The following is a 23981-nucleotide window of genomic DNA, read 5'->3' on the forward strand; positions in this document are numbered from 1 at the left end:
CACGGCAACTTGACAGATTCTTGGTTAAAAGGCATCAGTGATGGATTCCAAGCAAGTCATCATGTCAGGATTTTCTATCAGTTTTTCTCATTAAGCCATCTAAAAGGTTGGACTGCTCCACTGTTGAATCTATTGTCCATGTTCTCGTGATTCTTATGCCTTTGGATTCCTTGCCTTGATTGCTAGATTTGTCTCCCCTTTTTGGCTTAGTAGAAAAGTCTGGTCCTTGCACTTCCTGACTGCCAGACTATTGAACTTCCTTCTTGTGGTCTAATTCCTTTCTACTTCATGTTACTACCTATTGCAGTTTATCTGTGTACCGATCTTGTATTGTTTCCCGACCACGTCTCTGCCTCACGGAACTGTCTATTGCTGTTTATCTGTGTAATGAACTTGGACTTTTACTTGATTATTCTTGCTGTTTGCACCCTCCTGCCTGATCGCTTCAGCCACTGGACTTGAATCTGCCACAGTTTCTGACACGTCGGTAAGGCTGATTTTATATAGGCAGATATATACCCATAACGAACACCAATAGCCGATAATTGCAGGTCGACCAGTGGTCATTTAAAGGCACTTTACAAGTGCCAATGTATATGGTATGTGGAAGATGATCATTAATACGATAATTCAGTCCCTATAGAATTTACATAATTTCGGCAGCACATCCCGTTTACATGGAGACACTGGTGTAGCTATAGGGGTCGCAGCGGTCGCAATTGCGACCGGGCCCCGAAGCCAGGGGGCCCACGGCCCCCCGCACTACATCAATAAAAAGTTACTATAGTAACTCGGGCCGCGGGCCCCTGTTACTATAGTAACATACTTTACTTACCTTCCTGGTTCCGGATGGCAGCGGAGGTCCTGAAGTAAAGCGCTGTGCGCAGCGCATGACGTCACCACGCTATGCGCCGCGCACAGCATCGAGACGACAGAACTCCGACCGCGGCCGAAGAGGAAGGTAAGGTTAGCCCTGACTGGCGGGGTCCGACTCCCGGGACCCGCCAATCAGCTGTTTTGAAGGGGCCGCAGCACTCGTACGAGAGCTGCTCCCCTTCATTCCTGTCACTTCATTCCGGTCACACTGTGAATCCGTGTTGGCGATTCACAGTGTGGGCGAGTAGTGAAATGAAGGGGAAGCAGCTCTCGTACGAGTGCTGCGGCCCCTTCAAAACAGCTGATTGGCGGGTCCCGGGAGACACATCAGCTATTGATGGCCTATCCTGAGGATAGGCCATCAATGTTTAGGGACTGTACAACCCCTAAGCCTACGATGTAGCAGGCTTAGGGGGCCCATGAGACAGGATCACAGATTGTGTGATCCTGTCTGCTGGGCCCTGTATCTAAGCCAATCACATGGTAGGCTTAGATACATGGCCCATGCGTGATCCTGTCTGCTGGGCCCTGTATCTAAGCCAATCACACGGTAGGCTTAGATACATGGCCCATGTGTGATCCTGTCTCATGGGCCCTGTATATAAGCCAATCACATGGTAGGCTTAGATACATGGCCCATGCGTGATCCTGTCTGATGGGCCCTGTATATAAGCCTACCACACTGTAGGTTTAGATACAGGGCCCCAGCACACAGTAATCTTATACTGTATAAGATTACTGTCTGCTGGACCCTGAATCTTAGCCTACGTTGAGGTAGGCTTAGATACAGGGTCCCACAGACAGTATCACACATGGGCCCTGTATCTAAGCCTAACACACGTGTTACTAATCATTTTGTGTGTTTTCTTACAGGTTTGGTCGTTGGACTACGTCGGATTCCAGGACTACTTCGATGACGGCTTTTTTTTTTATTAATAAAATGGTTAATGAGGGCTGTGTGGGGTTTTTTATTTCAATAAAATATTTTTTCTATGTCTTTGTGGTTTTTTTTAAACTATATTACTACCGCCTTAGTAATAGCCACCGGCTGATTGACAGTATCCATTGCTAAGGCGGGGCTTAGTGTTAGCCGATGCAGAGGCTAACACTAACCCTCTTTATTACCCCGGTACCCACCGCCACCAGGGGTGCTGGGAAGAGCCGGGTACGATCCAGTACCTGACCATCTGTAGTGATGGTCGGCCACTGGGTTGGCCGCAGGCTGGTATTATCAGGAGGGGAAAGGCGAAAAACAGTGGCCCTTCCCACCCTGGTGATGCTAGGCTGCTGCTGCTTTATTGTATCTGACTGGTTATGAAAAATGGGGGGGACCCCACGTTATTTAAAAAAAAATAAAAATTGGAAAGAACAATGTGGGGGTCCCCCCCAATTTTCATAACCAGCCAGATACAACACAGCAGCAGCAGGCAGCATTACAAGGGTGGGAAGGGCCACTGTTTTTGGCCTTCCCCAGCCTAATACTACCAGCCTGCGGTCACCCCGGTGCCTGCCCGTCACTACAGATGGTCGGGTACTGGTTCGTACCCGGTTCTTCCCAGTACTCCTGGTGGCGGTGGGTACCGGGGTAATAATGGGGGTTAGTGTTGGCCTCTGCACCTGCTAACATTAAGCCCCGCCTTAGTAATGGAGCTTGTCAATCAGCCAGCGGCCATTACTAAGGTGGTGATAATAAAGTTTAAAAAGATACAAGCACATAGAAAAAATATTTTATTGAAATAAAAACACAACCCTCATTAACCATTTTATTGAGAATAAAAAAAACGCCGTCATTGAAGTCCTCGAATCCGAAGTCCAACAACCGAACCTGTAAAAAAAACACAAACACACAAAAATAATCAGTAACACATAAAGAAGCTAAATTATTATTCTTACCTATCCTGGGTCCAGGGCTGGAGCCGCAATGTCAGCGAGCTGAGCCCTGTATCTAATCCAATCATGTGTGATACTGTCTGCTGAGCTGTGTATCTAATCCAATTATGTGTGATACTGTCTGCTGAGCTGTGTATCTAATCCAATCATGTGTGATACTGTCTGCTGGGCCCTATATCTAATCGTATCTTGTGTGATACTGTCTGCTGGGCCACTGTATCTAATCCTATCATGTGTGATACTGCCTTCTGAGCCACTGTATCTAATCCTATCATGTGTGGTACTGTCTGCTGAGCCACTGTATCTAATCCTATCATGTGTGGTACTGTCTGCTGAGCCACTGTATCTAATCCTATCATGTGTGATACTGTCTGCTGAGCCACTGTATCTAATCCTCTCATGTGTGATACTGTCTGCTGAGCCACTGTATCTAATCCTATCATGTGTGATACTGTCTGCTGGGCCACTGTATCTAATCCTATTATGTGTGATACTGCCTTCTGAGCCACTGTATCTAATCCTATCATGTGTGATACTGTCTGCTGAGCCACTGTATCTAATCCTATCCATAGTTTATAGGGTCGTAGTGCTATAGATATGCTATGCTGTCTCATATACACACTTTTTTTTGGGCGGACACATATGTATTGGGGCTATTTCCCTGACATTTTAAGCCCTGCGGGTATGTTCACATGGCAGCGTCTGTTACGGCTGAAATTACGGTGCTGTTTTCAGGAGAAAACAGCACCGTAATTTCAGCCGTAATGGCATGTGCAGGCGTCTTTCGCTGCGTCCATTACGGACGTAATTGGAGCTGTTTTTCTATGGAGTCCATGGAAAACGGCTCCATTTACGTCTGAAGAAGTGACAGGCACTTCTTTGACGCGGGCGTCTTTTTTACGCTCTGCCTTTTGACAGCGGCGTGTAAAAAAAAATGACCGTCGGCACAGAACATCGTAAGACCCATTCAAATGAATGGGCAGATGTTTGCCTATGCTATTGAGCCGCATTTTCGGACGTAATTCAATGCTAAAACGCCCGAATTACGTCCGTAAATAGGGTGTGTGAACCCAGCCTTAGTGACGCCCCGGCTGCTAGTGCTGCATTGTTGGGTCACTTAGGAGACCCAGCGATGCAGCCGAAAGCTGCGGACCGTCGGCCATTAGAAGTTTTTGCGGGGGGGGGGGGCCCAATAAGAATTTTTGCATCGGGGCCCATGAGCCTTTAGCTACGCCCCTGCATTGAGAGATGTGCTGCCGACAACTATGATTTTCATAGCAGATTAAAAAAAAATGTAATCAGCCGATGAACGAGCATTTGCTTGTTCGTTGGCTGAACGCTTCTTTTTTTAAACAGGGCAATGATCGGGAACGAGCTTTCGTACAAACATTTGTCCGCCCGATCATTGGCCCGTGTAAATGGACCTTTAATCCCTCTGAAATCTGAACACAAGCTACTTACTGAAAGAATGCTCCTTTGTGAGTACAAGGGATTGTTGCATTCTTCCATGTATTACTGCGGATAAAGATTTCCAACAATAATCCCTGATCTTGTATGTCAACCAAGCCACAGAGCATTAAATTGCCAAAGTTCAGATTGGTAAATTAAATGTCTGGCATTGTCGAAGAAAGTTCACCATGCCTATGACTGCGTACATTTATAGGGATATTAAGAGTGTATAAAATATATTATCTGAAAAAAACGACATCATATATAGATAAATGAAATATCATTGTTTTTATATATTTACTTTTTATTTCATTTATTGTAAATTTCAATGCAGTCTATTACAGGCTACTTTTTACATCATTCTGTATTTCATCCGCACTGTGTGGTACATCTCCTGTCTCTGGTCCAGGTCTGTAGCTATAGTGAGTGCAGAGATAGCAGTTGCACCCAGGCCCTGGTGCCTGAAGGGGCTAATAAGAAGTCAACAGTATTACAATTGGCACATGATAGGTGGGTAGCACTGTTACATATTTTGCATTAGGGCACAGGAGCTTCAAGTTACACCTCTGGTATTGTGAACTATAGTTCAGAAATGCGTTTAGTTACGCAATGGGTTCAATATGGAGTAAACTTAGGACTTGAGGCTCAAGGTACAATTTTTGGCGGTCGTGAGGCTCACAAGAATAGCTACCCCCATAGAAGTCAATGCATGCGTCCAATGAAATGTTGGAAAAGCATGAAAGATGCACAGTTCAAAATACATGAAAGTTGAATCATGTAGCTAAAAGTCATCCATCAGGTATTGCATGTTACAAATAGTCATTTAGCTATAGAGCTGGACAACTACATTGCAAGTGTAACCATAGGAATATTACATATTTTTCGCTGCTAAAGAAATTCTGAGATTATCTACCGCACAGCATTTGGGTTTTTGGCATTTTAATGGTGGTTTTATGGTCAGTGGTATTTTTTTAATTCTTTTTTTTAATAAATGTAGCATACTGAAGATGTGGCATTTTTCTCCAAACTTTACAATATAACTTCTGAATGCCTGAAAAAAAAGCATATTCAAAAATAAACTATTTAAAAAAAAATCATATAAAAAGGTCCTAAATATACTCCAAACCACAAATGTTTGTAGACATTTTGCATGAGTTTTAATCGGCCAAAGTGTAAGTGGGGGGAGAGTTGAACCGTTCAAATGGCATGCAACATACATCATGCAATGCAAGGAACCCAAAAGCAGTAATAGTATCCATCTAGCTTTAACGTTTATTGGAAGAACATGTTGCTTGTTAAGATTGTCGGACTGTCTGATCTATCTGTCGGTCTGTTTGGGACAACATCTTTAGCTTTGATAGGTCATGCGATGTCTATCTGTTTGCGGAGAATCCCTCTGCTGGGAGCCCCAATGATCAGTTGTTGTTAGTAGGGGCACCTGTCACTTTACTCCTCATGCCATACTGTTTTTGTAGGCCTGTACTATACCTCCGTATGCCTCTGATTTCTTATGGGGACATACAGAGTTTATATCTGATGGGTTCCTAATGAATCCAGGAGGAAAAAAGTTGGCATGTCCCATCAGATGCTGTATGTATGGAGATGTTTTCCCTTAGGAGAGAATATCTAAATTTATATGACACCAAATGGAGCCTGTATGGCAGCACATGGAGGCTGTGTGGCTCATAGTAAGGGTATGTTCACACGAGGTCATTACGTCCGTAATTGACGGACGTATTTCGGCCGCAAGTCCTGGACCGAACGCAGTGCAGGGAGCCGGGCTCCTAGCATCATACTTATGTACGATGCTAGAAGTCCCTGCCTCACTGCCGGACAACTGTCCCGTACTGTAATCATGTTTTCAGTACGGGACAGTAGTTCCACGGAGAGGCAGGGACTCCTAGCGTCGTACATAAGTATGATGCGAGGAGCCCGGCTCCCTGCAGTGTGTACGGTCCGGGACTTGCGGCCGAAATACGTTCCGTCCTTTACGGACGTAATGTGCTCGTGTGAACATACCCTTAGGAGTCGTACAGACGTCATTCACTGCCATGCAGGCTCTGTGCACACGACTCTGCCTTGTGCATGGGGCCTATTGCTCATTTCTCGTGCAACAAGGTGCTGGTTCCTCCACCTAGAGAGCTGCTCATTTTTTGGTTAATAGAGTAGAATTTCAACCAGGGGGACCCCTGCTAAAATCTTCTTAAAATGCCCTCATGGAGCTTTTTATATGCAGTTGTCTGAACTGGAACCCTGGACGACCATTAATTTATCATTTGATTAGTATATAAGCATAGTTTACACTTTGGTCTGTGATACAATGTTTATAGGTAGAAATAGAACAACTCATAACCAGATCATTGAAATGTTCACAAAGATGTATATGCTGAATACGAGGGGGATGTTAAAGTGTAACTAAACTCACAACAAACTTTTGACATGTCATAGTGACTTGTCAAAAGTTTTGATTGGTGGGGGTCCGAGCACTGAGACCCCCACCAATCGCTAGAACGAAGAAGCAGAAGTCCTCGGGTGAGCACTATGCCGTTTTGTTTCTGACCGGCTTTTCTCGGAAAGCCGAGCAGTTGGTGTACGGGTTCATAGACTTTCTATTGAGTTCGTACACCGTTACATCGGCTTTCCGAGAAAAAACAATCAGAAACCAAGCTGCTCACCCGAGCACTTCTGCCGCTTTGTTTTAGCGATCGGTGGGGGTCTCAGTGATCGGACCCCCATCGTTCAAAACTTCTAACATGTCACTATGACATCTCAGAAGTTTGTTGAACGTTTATTTACCCTTTAATTTGTTTTAGTTAATAAGGACAGGAGCAGTACATGGGAAATGTAAGCAAACTTCAGGCTATGGGGGAAACCGGTTTCAGACAGCAGTAATGTAGCCTGTGTGATAATGGGAAGTCACAAGACCATGGCGGACAAATTGCTGCTGGCTGTGGTTACTTTTTATACATAGTAGCATTTTTTTCTTGCAAGAGTGTTGTGCTGTTCTATCACCAAGCTTTCTTTTTTTTTTACTATAAAGTCAATGGAATTGGCGGTTAATGTTGCACAACACTACTAATTTTTCTTTTTTGTAACTTGATGCTGACAACTATGCACAATAAGTAGCCTAGCCAATATATTCTTTAAGATATACCAAGGACAGAGTAGACTATTTCTGATGATCTACTTTAATCTGCATAATGCAGAATTAATGAGCTGCAAGATTCTCTAGCGTTCATAGCGTAGTCCTTCATTATTTGTGGGTAATGATACATTTGGGACATTATTAGTTTTTGAGAGTTTTGTTCCACACTTGATTATCTGTTAGTGATATTTTACGCCTCCTGCATCTCTGATCCAATGATTTTCCATTATCTCCGCTGCTCTGTTGCTATAAATAAGTTTAGTGTTGGATTATGGGTTGTGGGCCTTTATATTGTAATTATATTGTAGATGCGTTTGTCATGGTGATGTTAGAGATAATACAACAACTACATATGCTACAAGATACAGCGTCTGACTGAGAGTCATAAAATGATCCAGACTGATTGATTGATTTTTGTCTCTTCAGTCCAACAATGTAAAAATGTCAGGAAGTCAAGATATAAACTACCTGACTGAGATGCTTAAAATAGCAGGGCTCTATGGTTATTATTCCAATGTGGAAAGACCATTGTCAAGTTGACTTTGTGAACTCTGTTTCTTTTAATAACTCACGGATTTAAAGGGAATGTCTCGTATATTTAATGTTAGTTTCACCAATTAGATGTAAGTCTTTATTAGAGAAATAATGTGTTTCTTTTTTTTTTCTAAGTTGTCGTCTCGCTGATGTTTTATTTTTAGTTGCAATGGAAATGATCAGAATAAAATTTGGGTTTTTTCACTTTTTCTCTTTTTATTTAAAGTTGAGAATAGGGGTCAAAAGAACAAAATGAGATCTTAAAATACAAATTGCATTATACAATATATATATATATTAGTCTAAAAGAGCATTATACAAAAGAAAAAAAAAGAACCATCATATATTCTAGCCTATATGATTAAAAATCCAGACTAATGCATTAATTCCCTTTTCCAACCAAATCTTCCAAATTATAGCCCCATCCCTTTCCCACCCTTCTAATTTTTTTTTTCCAATGTTGTAACTAATTACTTTTATTTTTAAAATCTTCCCTGGGGTGGCCATATTGGATATACACATTTCTTTCCTGTATTGTCTGCATAAACAGTGCAGCAGTGTGTGCATTATGGCAGCTGAAATGAATGGAGATGTCATAGATAATTACAGTCTTACAGTCTCCATTAAGTTATGGTATACATCCCCATCCTCTAGTGGCCAGAAAGTAACAGGGGAGCTGCATACAGAGCCTTATCTATTCTGTGTGTATATATAATGTCTATTATATCCTCCTTATCTAGGCTTCCAGCAGTACAATTAAACTGTCATTAAACCCTCAAATTATAATAAGATGACTCTGCTCATTCTGTACCAGGCTACACCACAAACCTGACAAGTTGCTGAAAATGGAAGTATTGTCCAATTACGTGGACAGTGTGAAAACATGATTATATATTCCTTTTAAAATACTGTAAATCAGGAGGTTAAAGAGAACCTGCATTACATGAGTGTAATAGGCAGGGCTGCACAAAGCCTGGGGTATTTTACATTTTTTTCCTACCCTCCTTCGTTATTTAGATATCGGTGCCGTTATATTTGGCGCCCGATATTTAAATAATCCCCTGAACTGTCAATGTGGCGTGTAATGGCAAGGGGGCGTGTTACTATGGCTATGACACTTCAATCAACTACGGACAGTGCCACAGCAACAGCTGGAGAGAGGAGAGCGTCTGAGCTGTGCACGCACACGCTCTCACTCACTCTTCAGCTCTCGGCAGACAAGGACAAGACTGTGATCTCTCGCGAGAGATTGCACAGTCTTGTCCAGGGGCGTAACTAGGAAAGACTGGGCCCCATAGCAAACTTTTGACTGGGGCCCTCCTCCGCTGAGTATCACAAAAAAACCCCCTTGTAGATAGTGCCTCCCTATAGATTCCACCACACAGCGCCCCCTATAGATAGCAGCATACACAGCCCCCTGTAGATAACGTCTTACAGCCCCAATCCCCCTGTAGAAAACGCCATACAGCCCCCCTGTAGATATCGGCCTACAGCCCTCCTGTAGATAACGCCATACAGACCCCCTGTAGATAACGCCATACAGCCCCCTGTAGATAACGCCATACAGACCCCCTTGTAGATTTCGCCATACAGACCCCCTTGTAGATAATGCCATACAGCCCCCCTGTAGATAATGCCATACAGCCCCCCCTGTAGATAACGCCATACAGAGTCCCCCTGTAGATAATGCCATACAGACCCCCCCTGTAGATAATGCCATACAGAGTCCCCCCCCCGTACATAACGCCATACAGAACCCCCCCCCCCCTCCCCGTAGATAACGCCATACAGACCTCCCTGTAAATAACACCATACAGAACCCCCTGCAGATAACACCATACAGAGCCCCCCCCCCCCCCCCCCGTAGATAACGCCATACAGAAGCCCCCCCTGTAGATAACGCCATATAGCCCCCCCCCCCCAAAAAAAAACGGCCTATGTCCTGCTGTTCCTCTCTGCCGTCATCCTCTGGTTCAGGCTCATGTGCTTGCTTTCCCTTAAGGTGCCTATACTCATTAGATAAAAGTCAACCGAACATGCCGGCGGAACTGGCACACTATGTAATATTTATGGGAGTCTATGACTCTCCCCGATGGCAGATTTTTTGCCCCATGGGCAATAAGCCGCTACCAGAGGGATTGGACAGTGGCTTTTTACTCTCACCCCCATTGAAATAAAAATGCACATGGGCATCCTAAGATTTTGATTCCTATGGCCACTACACAAGATTTACTGTTTTCTGTTGGTAAGTCACACTCGAGCATGCCCATATATTCTGTTTCTGCTCACCTTACTGTTTGAGTAATAAGGTTTCTTGCGTTCAGTGACATGTTCCGGTGTATGCTCATGTGGATTTACCATTGTGCCCGGCTCGTTAAATTCTGGTTTAAAGCTCCTGATTCTGACCTGTTACTTTACGTGTGAAAACCCCCTGAATGCCCTGAACCTATGAAATATTTTGTACCTTGCCACACTTTAGTCATCTATTGCTATAGGATATTGCTGTAGGGTGCTACACAGGTCTAGGTCCCCAGAGTAAATTCCATTCTCCCATGAGGGGGTTAGGATGAGGACAGAGGATGCATTAGACTACACACACCAATTAATCCCTAAGACAAATCCTATTACAACCCAGAGGTTTCGCTGTCCTGTCCGGGACAGTATCTTATATTTCTAATACTGCAACTTTGCGAGTCATAAAGACAACCGAGATATGGATTACGAAGTACAATATTATTACGTGGTTTTTTTTTAAGCATTTTATGTTTGGTTGTTGCAGGATACAATGTTTCAGTTATGTGACAATACTCTGTACACTTTTATCTCCAGAATGAAGCTGGTCTTATGAAAGAAAGAGAACTATCACTTGAACTTGCGACCATCAGAGATGAAGTGGGTAAGTAAACCCTTTTATCATAATAAAAACCGAATTACAGTATACTCGAAATGTGTTTAAGGTTAAACTATGTGTAAATCTGAGGCTGTAGAGCTGTATTATTTTAGATACTTTTTATGATGGTGTAGCAGATTTGAGTTTGGCATTTGGCACAATTGTGATATCAATTTGTGAATTATTATTTTTTTTCGAAAATGGTAAAACTTCTCGATTATTTTAATACATAAACAGCCAAACATTAAATTGCCAACTTGGCTCTGTTGTGTCAATACAATGGAGAAAGATTCTAGCAAAAATCTAAATTCTCCCTCTCTCCTGGTACTGATGCAGGTCATTACAAGCACAACTTTCCCCTCTTCCATCTCAGAACAGCACGACCTGAGCTGGAACTTTTTGCAGTGGAAAAGTCATTTTGAAAGAGATCGTCTGTTGTGTTCTTTGTGCAATAATATCTCTCAGTATTTGACTTCTTTCAGGCTTATGTTCTGTATGACCCTGTAAATTCCCTTCTACCTTCATTCTGATATATTAATAATGCAAGTGTTACTTTGTTTCATTAAGTCCACAATTCTCTGCTGATGAATTTCAGAATATATCTTTATAGGTATTGGAGCTCCTAGACTTTCTATTGAGCCCGTACACCACTTTCCAAGAAAAAACTATCTGAAACTAAGCGGCACAGCGCTAACCCAAACTCTTCTGCTGCTTTGTTTTAGCGATCGGTAGGGATCTCATCGCTCAGGCTCCCAGCAATCTAAACTTCTGACTTGTCACTATGACATGTCAAAAGATTTTTGAAAGTTTAGTTACCATTTAATTTTTTTTTTGGAAGTCCAAATCCCTTGTTTCCCTTAACATTCCAGTAGAGAGAGCTCAATAAAAATAGATACATACAGTTTCCATTGGACTTTATAATAAATCTGGCCTCATTAAGTTCTCTCTAGTGATGGTGTCAGAATTTTGTATGTAGAACTGTGTGAAGGGACACATGGGATTTCATAAGAATGGAGCTCCGAGAAAGGTAGATTATTAAATCAATGAGCACAGAATTCAGGTTTAAAAAATGAAACAATTGGTACACTCTAAAAGTCTTTGCAAGTTACAAAGTATAAAAGTCAGTATTTTTGAATGTGGTAATTCCATATCCCAGGCTAAAGGGGTACAGCTAGCATTTCTTCGAGCCTCCATTAACCCCTTCCCGATATCGGCTGTACATGTACGGACGGAAGTATGAACTGGCACAAGGGCTGACCCCACTCTGTGCACTGCGAGTGTAAGATATAGATTAAAGCTGGCACCCTGCTCTATGGCCGGGATTGGAGATAACTCAGATCCTGGCCGTTTAAACGCTAATATATCATGGTGAATAGCGACCATGGCAGCTAAGCTGTTAGACAGAGGGAGAGGTGGGCTCCCTCTGTCATTTCGTTGCCCCCCTGTGACACATATTCGGGATGTCGATGTGTTGTCATAGCAGCCATGGGCCTAATAAAGGCCCACAGGTCTGCCATCTTTGTCGTCCTATTAAGTTTCCACATTAAAAGTAAAAAAACTATTTCTCCCTAAAGTAATGTAAACAATGAAAAAATAAACATAATTGGTATTGCCGCATCCGTAAAAGTATAAACTATTAAAATATTATGTTTTTTGGTTACCTTGCACCCCCCAAAAAATGGAATAAAAAGTATTCAAGTCATATGCACCCCAAAATAGTACCAATAAAAACCACAGCTCCCCCCGCAAAAATACAAGCCCTTACACAGCTTCATTGATGGAAAAAAAAAGATATGACTCCGAATTTTTTTTTTTTTTTAGCATTACTACTTTTACTAAATAAAAACAATGCGTATATATCTATATATATATATATATATAGATATATAGATATATATATATATATACATACGTGGTACCGCCGTATTTGTATTGGCCTGCAGAATTAAGTTTATTCATTTCTACCGCAATTGCTGTTTTTTTCCCAATAAAATAATTTTTTAATGTTTCTCAGTAAATATGGTACATTAAATGGCGCCATTAAAAAACTACAAATTATCCAAAAATGTCAACGGAAAAATAAAAAAGTTATGGCTCTTGGAATGCAGGAAAGGCAAAAAAGAAAATGGAAAAAACAAAAAATGGCTGCAACGGGAACGGGTTAAGCACGTCCAAAAGGCTAAAATCCTACAGGATTTTTGCTAACTTGCATTCTTTCCATGTATCTATTGATTCGGCGTGCACTAGGCAAAAAAACGGGAAGGCCTAGTGTTTAAGTGATAGGCACCAAAATATTGGTGTGGATATTATCTAAAGAAAAAAAAGGAAAGTTAAACATTTATATTAGACCACTGTAAGTAATTAACTGGTATAAAAATGAATGGTCTCAGGTTCTCTTTAAAGCCTAGCTACATTTTCAGAATGCTCGCTCAAGACTTCCTCCTAGTATACAGATTTCTGTTCATATACAATATTTCTCGCCCCTCCCCCTCCTTGTTTTACTAGTTTTTGTACTGAAGATGCAGGATTTCTTGTTTAATCTCATGCATTCAGTTGTCTGAGAGAAACAATCTATTGTGAAGACGATTTAAAGAGAATCTATTGTCTATTTTTTTCCCTTTTTTCTAATCCGCTTTTATTTTTTAATTTGTATCATTTTTCTTTTTTTTCTTTCCACGATTGTATTTGCAGCCATGTTGCCAGATCTGCTGCAACAGTTCCAGAGATTTGCTCTACAGCAAGCACCTGGACATAAGGAAACTGAAACAGAAAACAACTCATTGGTTTATATGGATTGTGAGCATGCTCTGCGTCATGAGCAGTAGTCGATGTGCAGGGAGGGGAGGAGGAGCTGAGTGGTCCCTATTACCTATTATTGATGGTGTGATCCCGCGTTTTTTTGCCCCATCTTTATAATAGAGGTGTTAACTTTCATTCTAATATTGCCCTCTGATGATAATGAGGTTTTTTTTTTAACATAGATGATGATCTATAAAAAAAAGTAAAAATAAATTAGATTTAAAGGCATAGACACCTTTTGGAACATTTTTTTTATTATTGCATTGTATGTACCTTTAGAAATATAAAGATTTGCAAATGGTTTTCATTAAAAAAAACAAAAAAAAACACTTGGCTTCTGCAGATTGCATGTATTACAATACAATACAAGCTGCACAATGACATTCTGTGCTCATTCCGTCAGACAGTTTCCTGTCGGGTCAATGTGCAGCCACCCCTATTTCTCCTCTCCTAAATGCTAATCTCAGCTGAAATCTACTAAAATAAAAAATCAAATAAGATTTAAGCTTAGTTTAGCATTCAGCAGAGGAGAGAGAGGAGCTGCAAACTGACCGGTCAGGGAGTCGTCTGACAGAATGAGCACAGAACGGCATCTTGCGGCTCGCATTGTTAATACATTCAATCTGCAGGAGAAAACAGTAGACATGTTTTGATTAAAACCAATTGCAAATCTGTTTTATTTCTAAAAGTACATGCAATGCAATAAAAAAAAAAATTTATATATATATATATATATATATATATATATATATATATATATATATATATATATAATAAAGACATCTTGCAGCACTCCAATATGAAAAAAATGGTGGTTTATTCAATCATTCAGCTTGGCACCCATACAACTGCTTTTTGTGAGTGCTGCTGCTTTGTATATATATATATATATATATATATATAAAAGTATATGTTCAAAGGTGTCCGTAGCCTTTAACATAAGGACTTGATATAAATAATAGGTCATTATCTGACAATACATTTTGTTTAATAGCTGCTGAAATTTTATGAAAACTATGGTAGCACTCAGAAAAAAAGAAAAAACTTTGTAGATGATCAATGGACAGATGCTATTGATTGTTAAGGAAGAGAATACTAAATTATTAACTTTTAGTGGTGGGGTTTACATCTGCTTATAAGTCAAATTTCAGATGTCTTCTTGTTGAACCATCATTAAACTTCGGGTGACTAGAACTGAATTGAGTTCAGAGTCTGCATAACAGAACAAAATGTTTGCAGTGGATTGGTATTAGACGGCTTTTGAGAATTCCTGACTGTACTCGTAATGATACACTTTTCACTTAATGTACAGAAAGCCCAATTGTTCCTTTGGATTAAACCCGGTGAAGTCATATTAATGACAGCAATACAGCTTACAGCATGATTTTACTTGGGTTGCAAGAAACATTGAGTCATATACCCTGAAGTCTATAAATTGCTGATACCTGACGCTGCGGTCTTCACATAAACCTGACATAGCACGTTTGGCGTCCAAATATTTCTTTGTGGAACTTGATGAACAGACAAAAACAAAGTCTAACTGCTTCACAGCCTTTTATAAACCAGCAAACGTAAAAGAAAATGTCTGTCAACCCTTTACTGGAAACAGAATGACTAACAATTTTTAATTGTTCGACGGAAAAACGGTTGCCTTTCCCTGTAAGAAGAAGTCATATAGCTAAAGTATGTAGAGGGATTCTATCAGGGGAAAGACTGGGCCCCATAGCAAACTTTTGACTGGGGCCCCCCCTCCCCGGGTGTCACACAACCCCCCCCCCCTTGTAGATAGTGCCTTTTTTACAAACCCCCCCTTTTGATAACGCCATACAGCCCCCCTGTAGATAACGCCATACAGCCCCCTTTGTAGATAGCGCCATACAGCCCCCTCTGTAGATATCTACAAAGGGGGCTGTATGGTGTTATCTACGGGGGGACTGTATGGCGTTCCCTACAGGGGGTGTATGGCGTTCCCTACAGGGGGGTATATGGCGTTCCCTACAGGGGGGGCTGTATGGCGCTATCTACAGGGGGGCTGTATGGCGCTATCTACAGGGGGGCTGTATGGCGCTATCTACAGGGGGACTGTATGGCGCTATCTACAGAGGGGGCTGTATGGCGTTATCTAGAGGGGTGACTTCATGGCGTTATCTATGGGGGGGGCTGTCTGGCGTTATCTACAGGGGGGACTGTATGGCGTTACCTACAGGGAGTCTGTATGGCGTTCCCTACAGGGGGGGTCTGTAGGGAACGCCATACAGCCCCCCCCTGTAGGGAACGCCATACAGCCCCCCCTGCCCTGTAGGGAACGCCATACAGCGTCGTCCCCCCGTAGGGAACGCCATACAGCATCCCCCCCGTAGGGAACGCCATACAGCGTCGTCCCCACCTGTAGGGAACGCCATACAGCCCCCCTCCCCTGTAGGGAACGCCATACAGCCCCCCCGCCCTGTAGGGAACGCCATACAGCCCCCCCTGTAGGGAACGCCATACAGCCCCCCCCCCCTGTAGGGAACGCCATACAGCCCCCCCCCTGTAGGGAACGCAATACTGCGTCCCCCCTCCCAAAAAAATGCGACCCACAGTGTGTCCTAATAAAAGACATGTATCCCCTATCCACAGGATAGGGGATACATGTGTGATCGCTGGCAGCGATAGGGAGAACGGGGGACTGAAAGTCCCCTGAAGTTCTCCATGACTAACCTCGGACTTCCGGCGTCTGCGCAGCTCACTAAAAATGAAAGGAGCGCTGGTCACGCATGCGCACAAGCGGGACCGGCGCTCCATTCATTTCTCCGGAGCTGCCGACACAGACCCCGGAAGTCCGAGGTTTGTGATGGAGAACTTCAGGAGACTTTCAGTACCCGTTCTCCTTATCGCTGCCAGCGATCACACATGTATCCCCTATCCTGTGGATAGGGGATACATGTCTTTTGTTTACTGGCAGAGCGGGGAGATACCTCCCTGCTCTGCCGTATTGTTCAGTGGCGTCCCGCTGTAGCAGCCATAGCGGCTGCTAGCGGAGCCTCCGGCCATGGTGGGGGCCCGTGCCGGCGGGCGACACGGGTCCCCTCATGCCGCGGGCCCCGTAGCAGCCGCTACTGTTGCTACGGCGGTAGTTACGCCACTGGATTCTATGTATGAAGGCCATTAGTGGCCATTATTATTCTTTTCCTATAGACACACACAGTGCAAATATTGTATATGTGCTTCGATTTAATAATAGTATATTTATTCCACTGTCAGACTAAAGTACCTATGACCCACCAGAGGAATTAATTATTGGGGCCCACCCTTCAGATATATATAAATAATGTGTTCACTCTTGATTGTGTAGTAAAACGTGTGTAGTAAAACAAAGACCAACGTTACCACCATATAGTAACCATATAGTGGTAGGATCCATTTTTGCAGAGCATATAAGTTAATACAGTACAGTAAAAATCCAGTGACTCACAGGTGACGTCTTCTCAGATTGGAGTCAATCACTTTCCCTTTTCTTCTAAATCTGGCCTAGAGTGCCGTGACAACTTCTTCCAGTCACGAATCGCCTCTGAAGAATTTGCAACACAAACATCTTTGGCTCCTCGCTTTTCCAGCACTCTCCCCACCTATTCCCCACTATCTACAAAACTTGCCATTTTATAGCGCCCCAGATGGCAATAACGCCAACTCTTGGTGCCCCACACTGTAATAGTACACCCCTCTAGGCCCCACACAGTAATAGTGCTCCTCTTAGTGCCTGACACAGTAAAAGTGCCCCCCCAAGATGTAATAGTTCCCCATTTAGGCCCCACACAGTAATAAAGCCCCTAAAACAATAATAGTGCCCCCTTGTACTCTCTACAAAGAATGACTATGTATGTGCACTCACATAGAGAGTAGTTAGGTCCCCTTTGTGCCCCCTTATTGTAGGTAGATCCTCCTTTGTGCCCCCATATAGTAGTTAGGACCCCTTTGAGCCCCCAAATAGTAGTTGGGTCCCCTTTGTGCCCCTATATAGCAGTTATGCCCCCTTTGTGCCCCATATAGTATTTAGGCTTCATTTATGCCCCCATATAGTAGTTAGACCCCATTTATGGGCGCAGTGATATCATTGCGCCACCTGCGCCAGGACACTGACGTCCTCCCGACCTCTAGTAAGTCACAGGCCTTAAACAGCCCGTGGCCTACAAGAATAAGCAGTGGGGATGGTAGCCAATGACTCACTGCTCCACAGCCGAAAACAAGCAGCTTGATGCCTGGGCCCACTGGAGGAACCTCCGGTCCTCCGGTGGGCCAGTCCGATGCTGTTTATTTCCTAGGTGCAGACTGTGTGTAAACTTAACTCCATGCCTGCGTATATTGCTTTTTTTGATAGCATAGCTACAGGATGGGCCACGAAAAATAGAACCCTGTTTCTTCTTGAGTGGTTTATACAGGATAATAGAAGAATGACCACTTACCCATTACAGGCGTTGCTGGAAGTGGTTTACGCCAGTGGCTATGCTAAATTGTGTTAATCTTCACATGTTCAGCAACACATTCTGCACACGTTCAATATCTTGGACATGAATTTCAGTTTAGGGCCTGTTCACATCACCGTTGCCCTCCAGTTGAGGGGTTACATCGGAGGTTTCCGTCAGGTTAACCCATCAACGGAAAGGCAAATGGAAACCTAAGCTTCCGTTTGCCTCACCATTGATATCAATGTTGACGGAACCCTAGCTAAGGGAAAACCGCTCCTGATTTTCAGACGTTTTTTTAAGCCACTCTCTTTTTTTGCTGCGTTTTTTACGGCCGTTTTTGGGTACCTGTTTTCAATAGAGTCTGTGAAAAACGGCTTCGATAAACGTCCCAAGAAGTGACCTGCACTTCTTTTTCTTTTTCAAAACGGCCGTGCAAAAAAACTGGGCCGTCGGAACAGAACGCCGTTTTTCCCATTGAAATCAATGGGCAGATGTTTGGAGGCGTTCTGCTTCCGATTTTCGGCCGAAAATAAGCCGTGTGAACATACCCTTAGGGTATGTTCACACACTTAACCAAAAACGTCAAGGGAAAACAGCTCCTGATTTTCAGACGTTTTTTAAGCCACTCGCGATTTACGTGGCGTTTTTCACAGCGTTTTTTACGGCCGTTTTTGGAGCTGTTTTCTATAGAGTCTATGAAAAACGTTTTTTCTTATCCAAACTATTGTGTGTTAATTGTACCCCACATTCTGTAAGTTTATAGGGCAGCAGCTGCAGACTGCTTGATAATGCGTGAGTATGTTGATGAAACCAGATATAGAGGCTAGTCTGGCTTGGCTATTAAGGGCGGGTTCACACATGGCGGAATTGCACTTAAATTCCGCTGCGGACACTCCGCAGCGTTAATCCGCAGCGGAGCCGTTTCTACATTGACTTTCACTTTAATTTAGCAGTGTTCGTTTAGACGATGCGTACAATTCCGCTGCGGAGCATAGGCTGCGGAGCGGAATTTGGTGTCCGCAGCATGCTCTGTCTGTTGCGGAGCAGTGGCGGACTCATGGCGGAATTTCTCCATTGACTTCAATGGAGATTCAAAGTTCCGCAATGAAGTCCGCAGCTGTCATGCACATGTCATGTGTGCTGCGGATGCGTCTTGCTTTTTTTACTTGACATTTCTTCATTCTGGCTGGACCTATGTATTTCTAGGTCTACAGCCAGACTGAGGAAGTCAATGGGGCTCCCGTAATGACGGGAGCGTTGCTAGGAGACGTCAGTAAATAGTCACTGTCCAGGGTGCTGAAAGAGTTAAGCGATCGGCAGTAACTGTTTCTGCACCCGGGACAGTGACTACCGATCCCAATATACATGTATCTGTAAAAAAAAATGAAGTTCGTACTTACCGAGAACTCCCTGTTTCTGTCTCCAGTCCGGCCTCCCAGGATGACGTTTCAGTGTAAGTGACGGCTGCAGCCAATCACAGGCCAAGCACAGGCTGCAGCGGTCACATGGACTGGCGCGTCATCCAGGGAGGTCGGGCTGGATGCCGAAGGAGGGACGCGTCATCAAGACAACGGCCGGTAAGTATGAATTTCTTTTACTTTCACTAGGGAAAGTGCTGTCCCTTCTCTCTATCCTGCACTGATAGGGAGAAGGGAAGCACTTTTCCCGCAGTCCGCAGCAGCTAGTCCGCATCAATTTTCTGCACATTTTGTGCAGATCCGCAGCCGTAATCCGCAACCCGGATTAGGTGCGGCATTGATGCGGACAGTTGCGGAGGAATTCCGCCATGTGTGGTCATGCCCTAAAAGTATCTTAGCTCCCCCGACATGTTTCGCTGTGAACACAGCGTCCTCAGGGGATTAGAATGGGGCTAATGCATTTTAAAGCATACTAATAAAAGTTATATTTTATTGTTGGTTAAATAGTAGTTGGGAAATTGGGTGCCTATGTGCCTCCAGCACAACACATTTTTTTGTATTTCAATTATACACCTGCCAACTACTAGGGTCTTCTATTTTCTCTGTCTGGGGATTAGTTTCATAAACCCTACCCTTCAGTTAACCCCACAGATAAAAGTTGCATACCATTTAGGTCTGGTGACCGTGGAAGCCACAACACTTTGCTCACCGTACAGATGTAGCCAAATTTATCTTGACGCTGATAACTTGCTGCAGCGAAAAGTCAAGTTAAAGTTTCTTGCCACAGTGTATTTAATGAGTTAAAAGTCAGGATAAAAATGGCTACATCTGTACGTTCTGTGAATGCTGCATGAACTCGGCACAGGGACACGTGCTGTGTTTGGTAAGTTGCCCTGTCTTGTTGAAAAAACAATATCCAGAGATCAGTAAACTTTCAACATTTAACAGTTTATCCCCCTCCTTTAACTCCTGCATGACTGATACTCGGTATGGCTTTAGATGAAGCGATTTCAGTATTTGTCAAAATGTTATTCTGCTGACATGCTTCTCATACGGGTATCTTCACATGGCAACGCAAAATACGTCTGAAATTACGGAGCTGTTTTCAGGCGAAAACAGCTCCTGAATTTCAGACGTTTTTACAAGTGCATACGTATTTCGCGGCATCCATTACGGACGTAATTGGAGCTGTTTTTCAATGGAGTCAATGAAAAACGGCTCCAATTACGTCCCAAAAAGTGTCCTGCACCTCTTTGACGCGGGCGTAATTTTACACGCCGTTTTTTGACAGCGACGCGTAAAATGACAGCTCGTCTGCACAGAACATCGTAAGACCCATTGCAAGCAATGGGCAGATGTTTGCCGATGTATTGGAGCCGTCTTTTCTGGCATAATTAGAGGCGTAAAACGCTTCCATTACATCTGAAAATAGGTCGTGTGCACATACACTAATCCTCTCCTGGATATCTGCTTTTTTCTGGATTAGGAAGTTCCAAAAATTTACCGGAAAATCAGTCCTATGTTTCTTAAAATAAACCTGTGCGTAGATGGGCCTGCACTATCGCAATTATTTGTTGAATCGAATACGACGCACTCACGCACAACACTACTACACTCCGCAAAGACAACCACTCGACTGGTAGGGAAGGACACGATGGTCTCATTTATTTCTTGAACTGCTCTGGTGAAATGAAAGATGAGATCTGATTGGTTGCTATGGGCAACAAAGACAGTATTATGTGAGGCAGTGCTGATGAATGAGACCCCATAAGCATAATCCAGTACAAACCATATGAAAAACAGTGGTGTGTTTTTCGTGGCCCACCCTATACACAGAATACATAGACTACAGGTTGTTGAATCTAATTGTTTTTATTGCACCTGTAACTTTCTGCCTGATGAGTACTATATTACTTTATCTGGTCTGCAGTGTGATGTCATCATTATTTACTGTATTACTTTATCTGGTCTGCAGTGTGATGTCATCATTATTTACTGTATTACTTTATCTGGTCTGCAGTGTGATGTCATCATTATTTACTATATTACTTTATCTGGTCTGCAGTGTGATGTCATCATTATTTACTGTATTACTTTATCTGGTCTGCAGTGTGATGTCATCATTATTTACTGTATTACTTTATCTGGTCTGCAGTGTGATGTCATCATTATTTACTGTATTACTTTATCTGGTCTGCAGTGTGATGTCATCATTATTTACTGTATTACTTTATCTGGTCTGCAGTGTGATGTCATCATTATTTACTGTATTACTTTATCTGGTCTGCAGTGTGATGTCATCATTATTTACTGTATTACTTTATCTGGTCTGCAGTGTGATGTCATCATTATTTACTGTATTACTTTATCTGGTCTGCAGTGTGATGTCATCATTATTTACTGTATTACTTTATCTGGTCTGCAGTGGGATGTCATCATTATTTACTGTATTACTTTATCTGGTCTGCAGTGTGATGTCATCATTATTTACTGTATTACTTTATCTGGTCTGCAGTGTGATGTCATCATTATTTACTGTATAGCACTGTTAATTGGTGCCTGGATTACTGCATGGCACTGTTATTTGGTCACTATATGAAGGTATTATTCAGTCATTGTATGTAGTGGCGGATTAAGAAGACCATGGGCCCTGTGCTGTTACCCAAACTTGGGCCCCCCTTCTCCACCACCACCCTGCCGCGCCGTAACTATTGCTAACACTACCTAAACACTAGTACTCAAAGTACGCACATTATGCACAAAGTACGCACATTATGCACAAAGTACGCACATTATGCACAAAGTACACACAGTACACAAAGTACGCACATTATGCACAAAGTACGCACATTATGCACAAAGTACGCACATTATGCACAAAGTACACACATTATGCACAAAGTACACACAGTAGGCACATTATGCACAAAGTACGCACATTATGCAAAAAGTACGCACATTATGCACAAAGTACACAAAGTAGGCACATTATGCACAAAGTACGCACAGTACACAAAGTACCACATTATGCACAAAGTACGCACATTATGCACAAAGTACGCACATTATGCACAAAGTACACAAAGTAGGTACATTATGCACAAAGTACGCACAGTACACAAAGTACCACATTATGCACAAAGTACGCACATTATGCACAAAGTACGCACATTATGCACAAAGTACGCACATTATGCACAAAGTACACAAAGTAGGTACATTATGCACAAAGTATGCACATTATGCACAAAGTACACAAAGTAGGCACATTATGCACAAAGTACGCACATTATGCACAAAGTACACAAAGTAGGCACATTATGCACAAAGTACGCACAGTACACAAAGTACGCACATTATGCACAAAGTAGGCACATTATGCACAAAGTACGCACATTATGCACAAAGTACACAAAGTAGGCACATTATGCACAAAGTACGCACAGTACACAAAGTACCACATTATGCACAAGTACGCACATTATGCACAAAGTACGCACATTATGCACAAAGTACGCACATTATGCACAAAGTAGGCACATTATGCACAAAGTACGCACATTATGCACAAAGTACGCACAGTACACAAAGTACGCACATTATGCACAAAGTAGGCACATTATGCACAAAGTACGCACATTATGCACAAAGTACACAAAGTAGGCACATTATGCACAAAGTACGCACAGTACACAAAGTACCACATTATGCACAAAGTACGCACATTATGCACAAAGTACGCACATGCACAAAGTACGCACATTATGCACAAAGTAGGCACATTATGCACAAAGTACGCACATTATGCACAAAGTACACAAAGTACGCACATTATGCACAAAGTACGCACAGTACACAAAGTACCACATTATGCACAAAGTACGCACATTATGCACAAAGTACGCACATTATGCACAAAGTACACAAAGTAGGCACATTATGCACAAAGTACGCACAGTACACAAAGTACCACATTATGCACAAAGTACGCACATTATGCACAAAGTACGCACATTATGCACAAAGTACGCACATTATGCACAAAGTACGCACATTATGCACAAAGTACGCACAGTACACAAAGTACCACATTATGCACAAAGTACGCACATTATGCACAAAGTACGCACATTATGCACAAAGTACGCACATTATGCACAAAGTACGCACATTATGCACAAAGTACGCACAGTACACAAAGTACCACATTATGCACAAAGTACGCACATTATGCACAAAGTACGCACATTATGCACAAAGTACGCACATTATGCACAAAGTACGCACAAAGTACGCACAGTACACACATTATGCACAAAGTACGCACATTATGCACAAAGTACGCACATTATGCACAAAGTACGCACATTATGCACAAAGTACGCACATTATGCACAAAGTACGCACATTATGCACAAAGTACACACAGTAGGCACATTATGCACAAAGTACGCACATTATGCAAAAAGTACGCACATTATGCACAAAGTACGCACATTATGCACAAAGTACACAAAGTAGGCACATTATGCACA

At 42.7% G+C, this 23981-nt stretch overlaps 1 protein-coding gene across 2 annotated transcripts in view; it reads left to right on the plus strand.

The window, feature by feature from the left end:
• MTUS2 (microtubule associated scaffold protein 2) overlaps positions 1-23981 on the plus strand; it is a 578616-nt gene that overhangs the window by 492231 nt on the left and 62404 nt on the right. For both annotated transcript variants that reach the window (XM_075851678.1, XM_075851679.1), the window contains exon 8: positions 10724-10790. In XM_075851678.1, the coding sequence (XP_075707793.1) occupies positions 10724-10790 (67 nt within the window). The remainder of the gene's footprint in view (positions 1-10723; positions 10791-23981) is intronic.

This window comes from Rhinoderma darwinii, chromosome 2 (assembly GCF_050947455.1).
Source record: "Rhinoderma darwinii isolate aRhiDar2 chromosome 2, aRhiDar2.hap1, whole genome shotgun sequence".
NCBI lineage: Eukaryota > Metazoa > Chordata > Amphibia > Anura > Rhinodermatidae > Rhinoderma > Rhinoderma darwinii.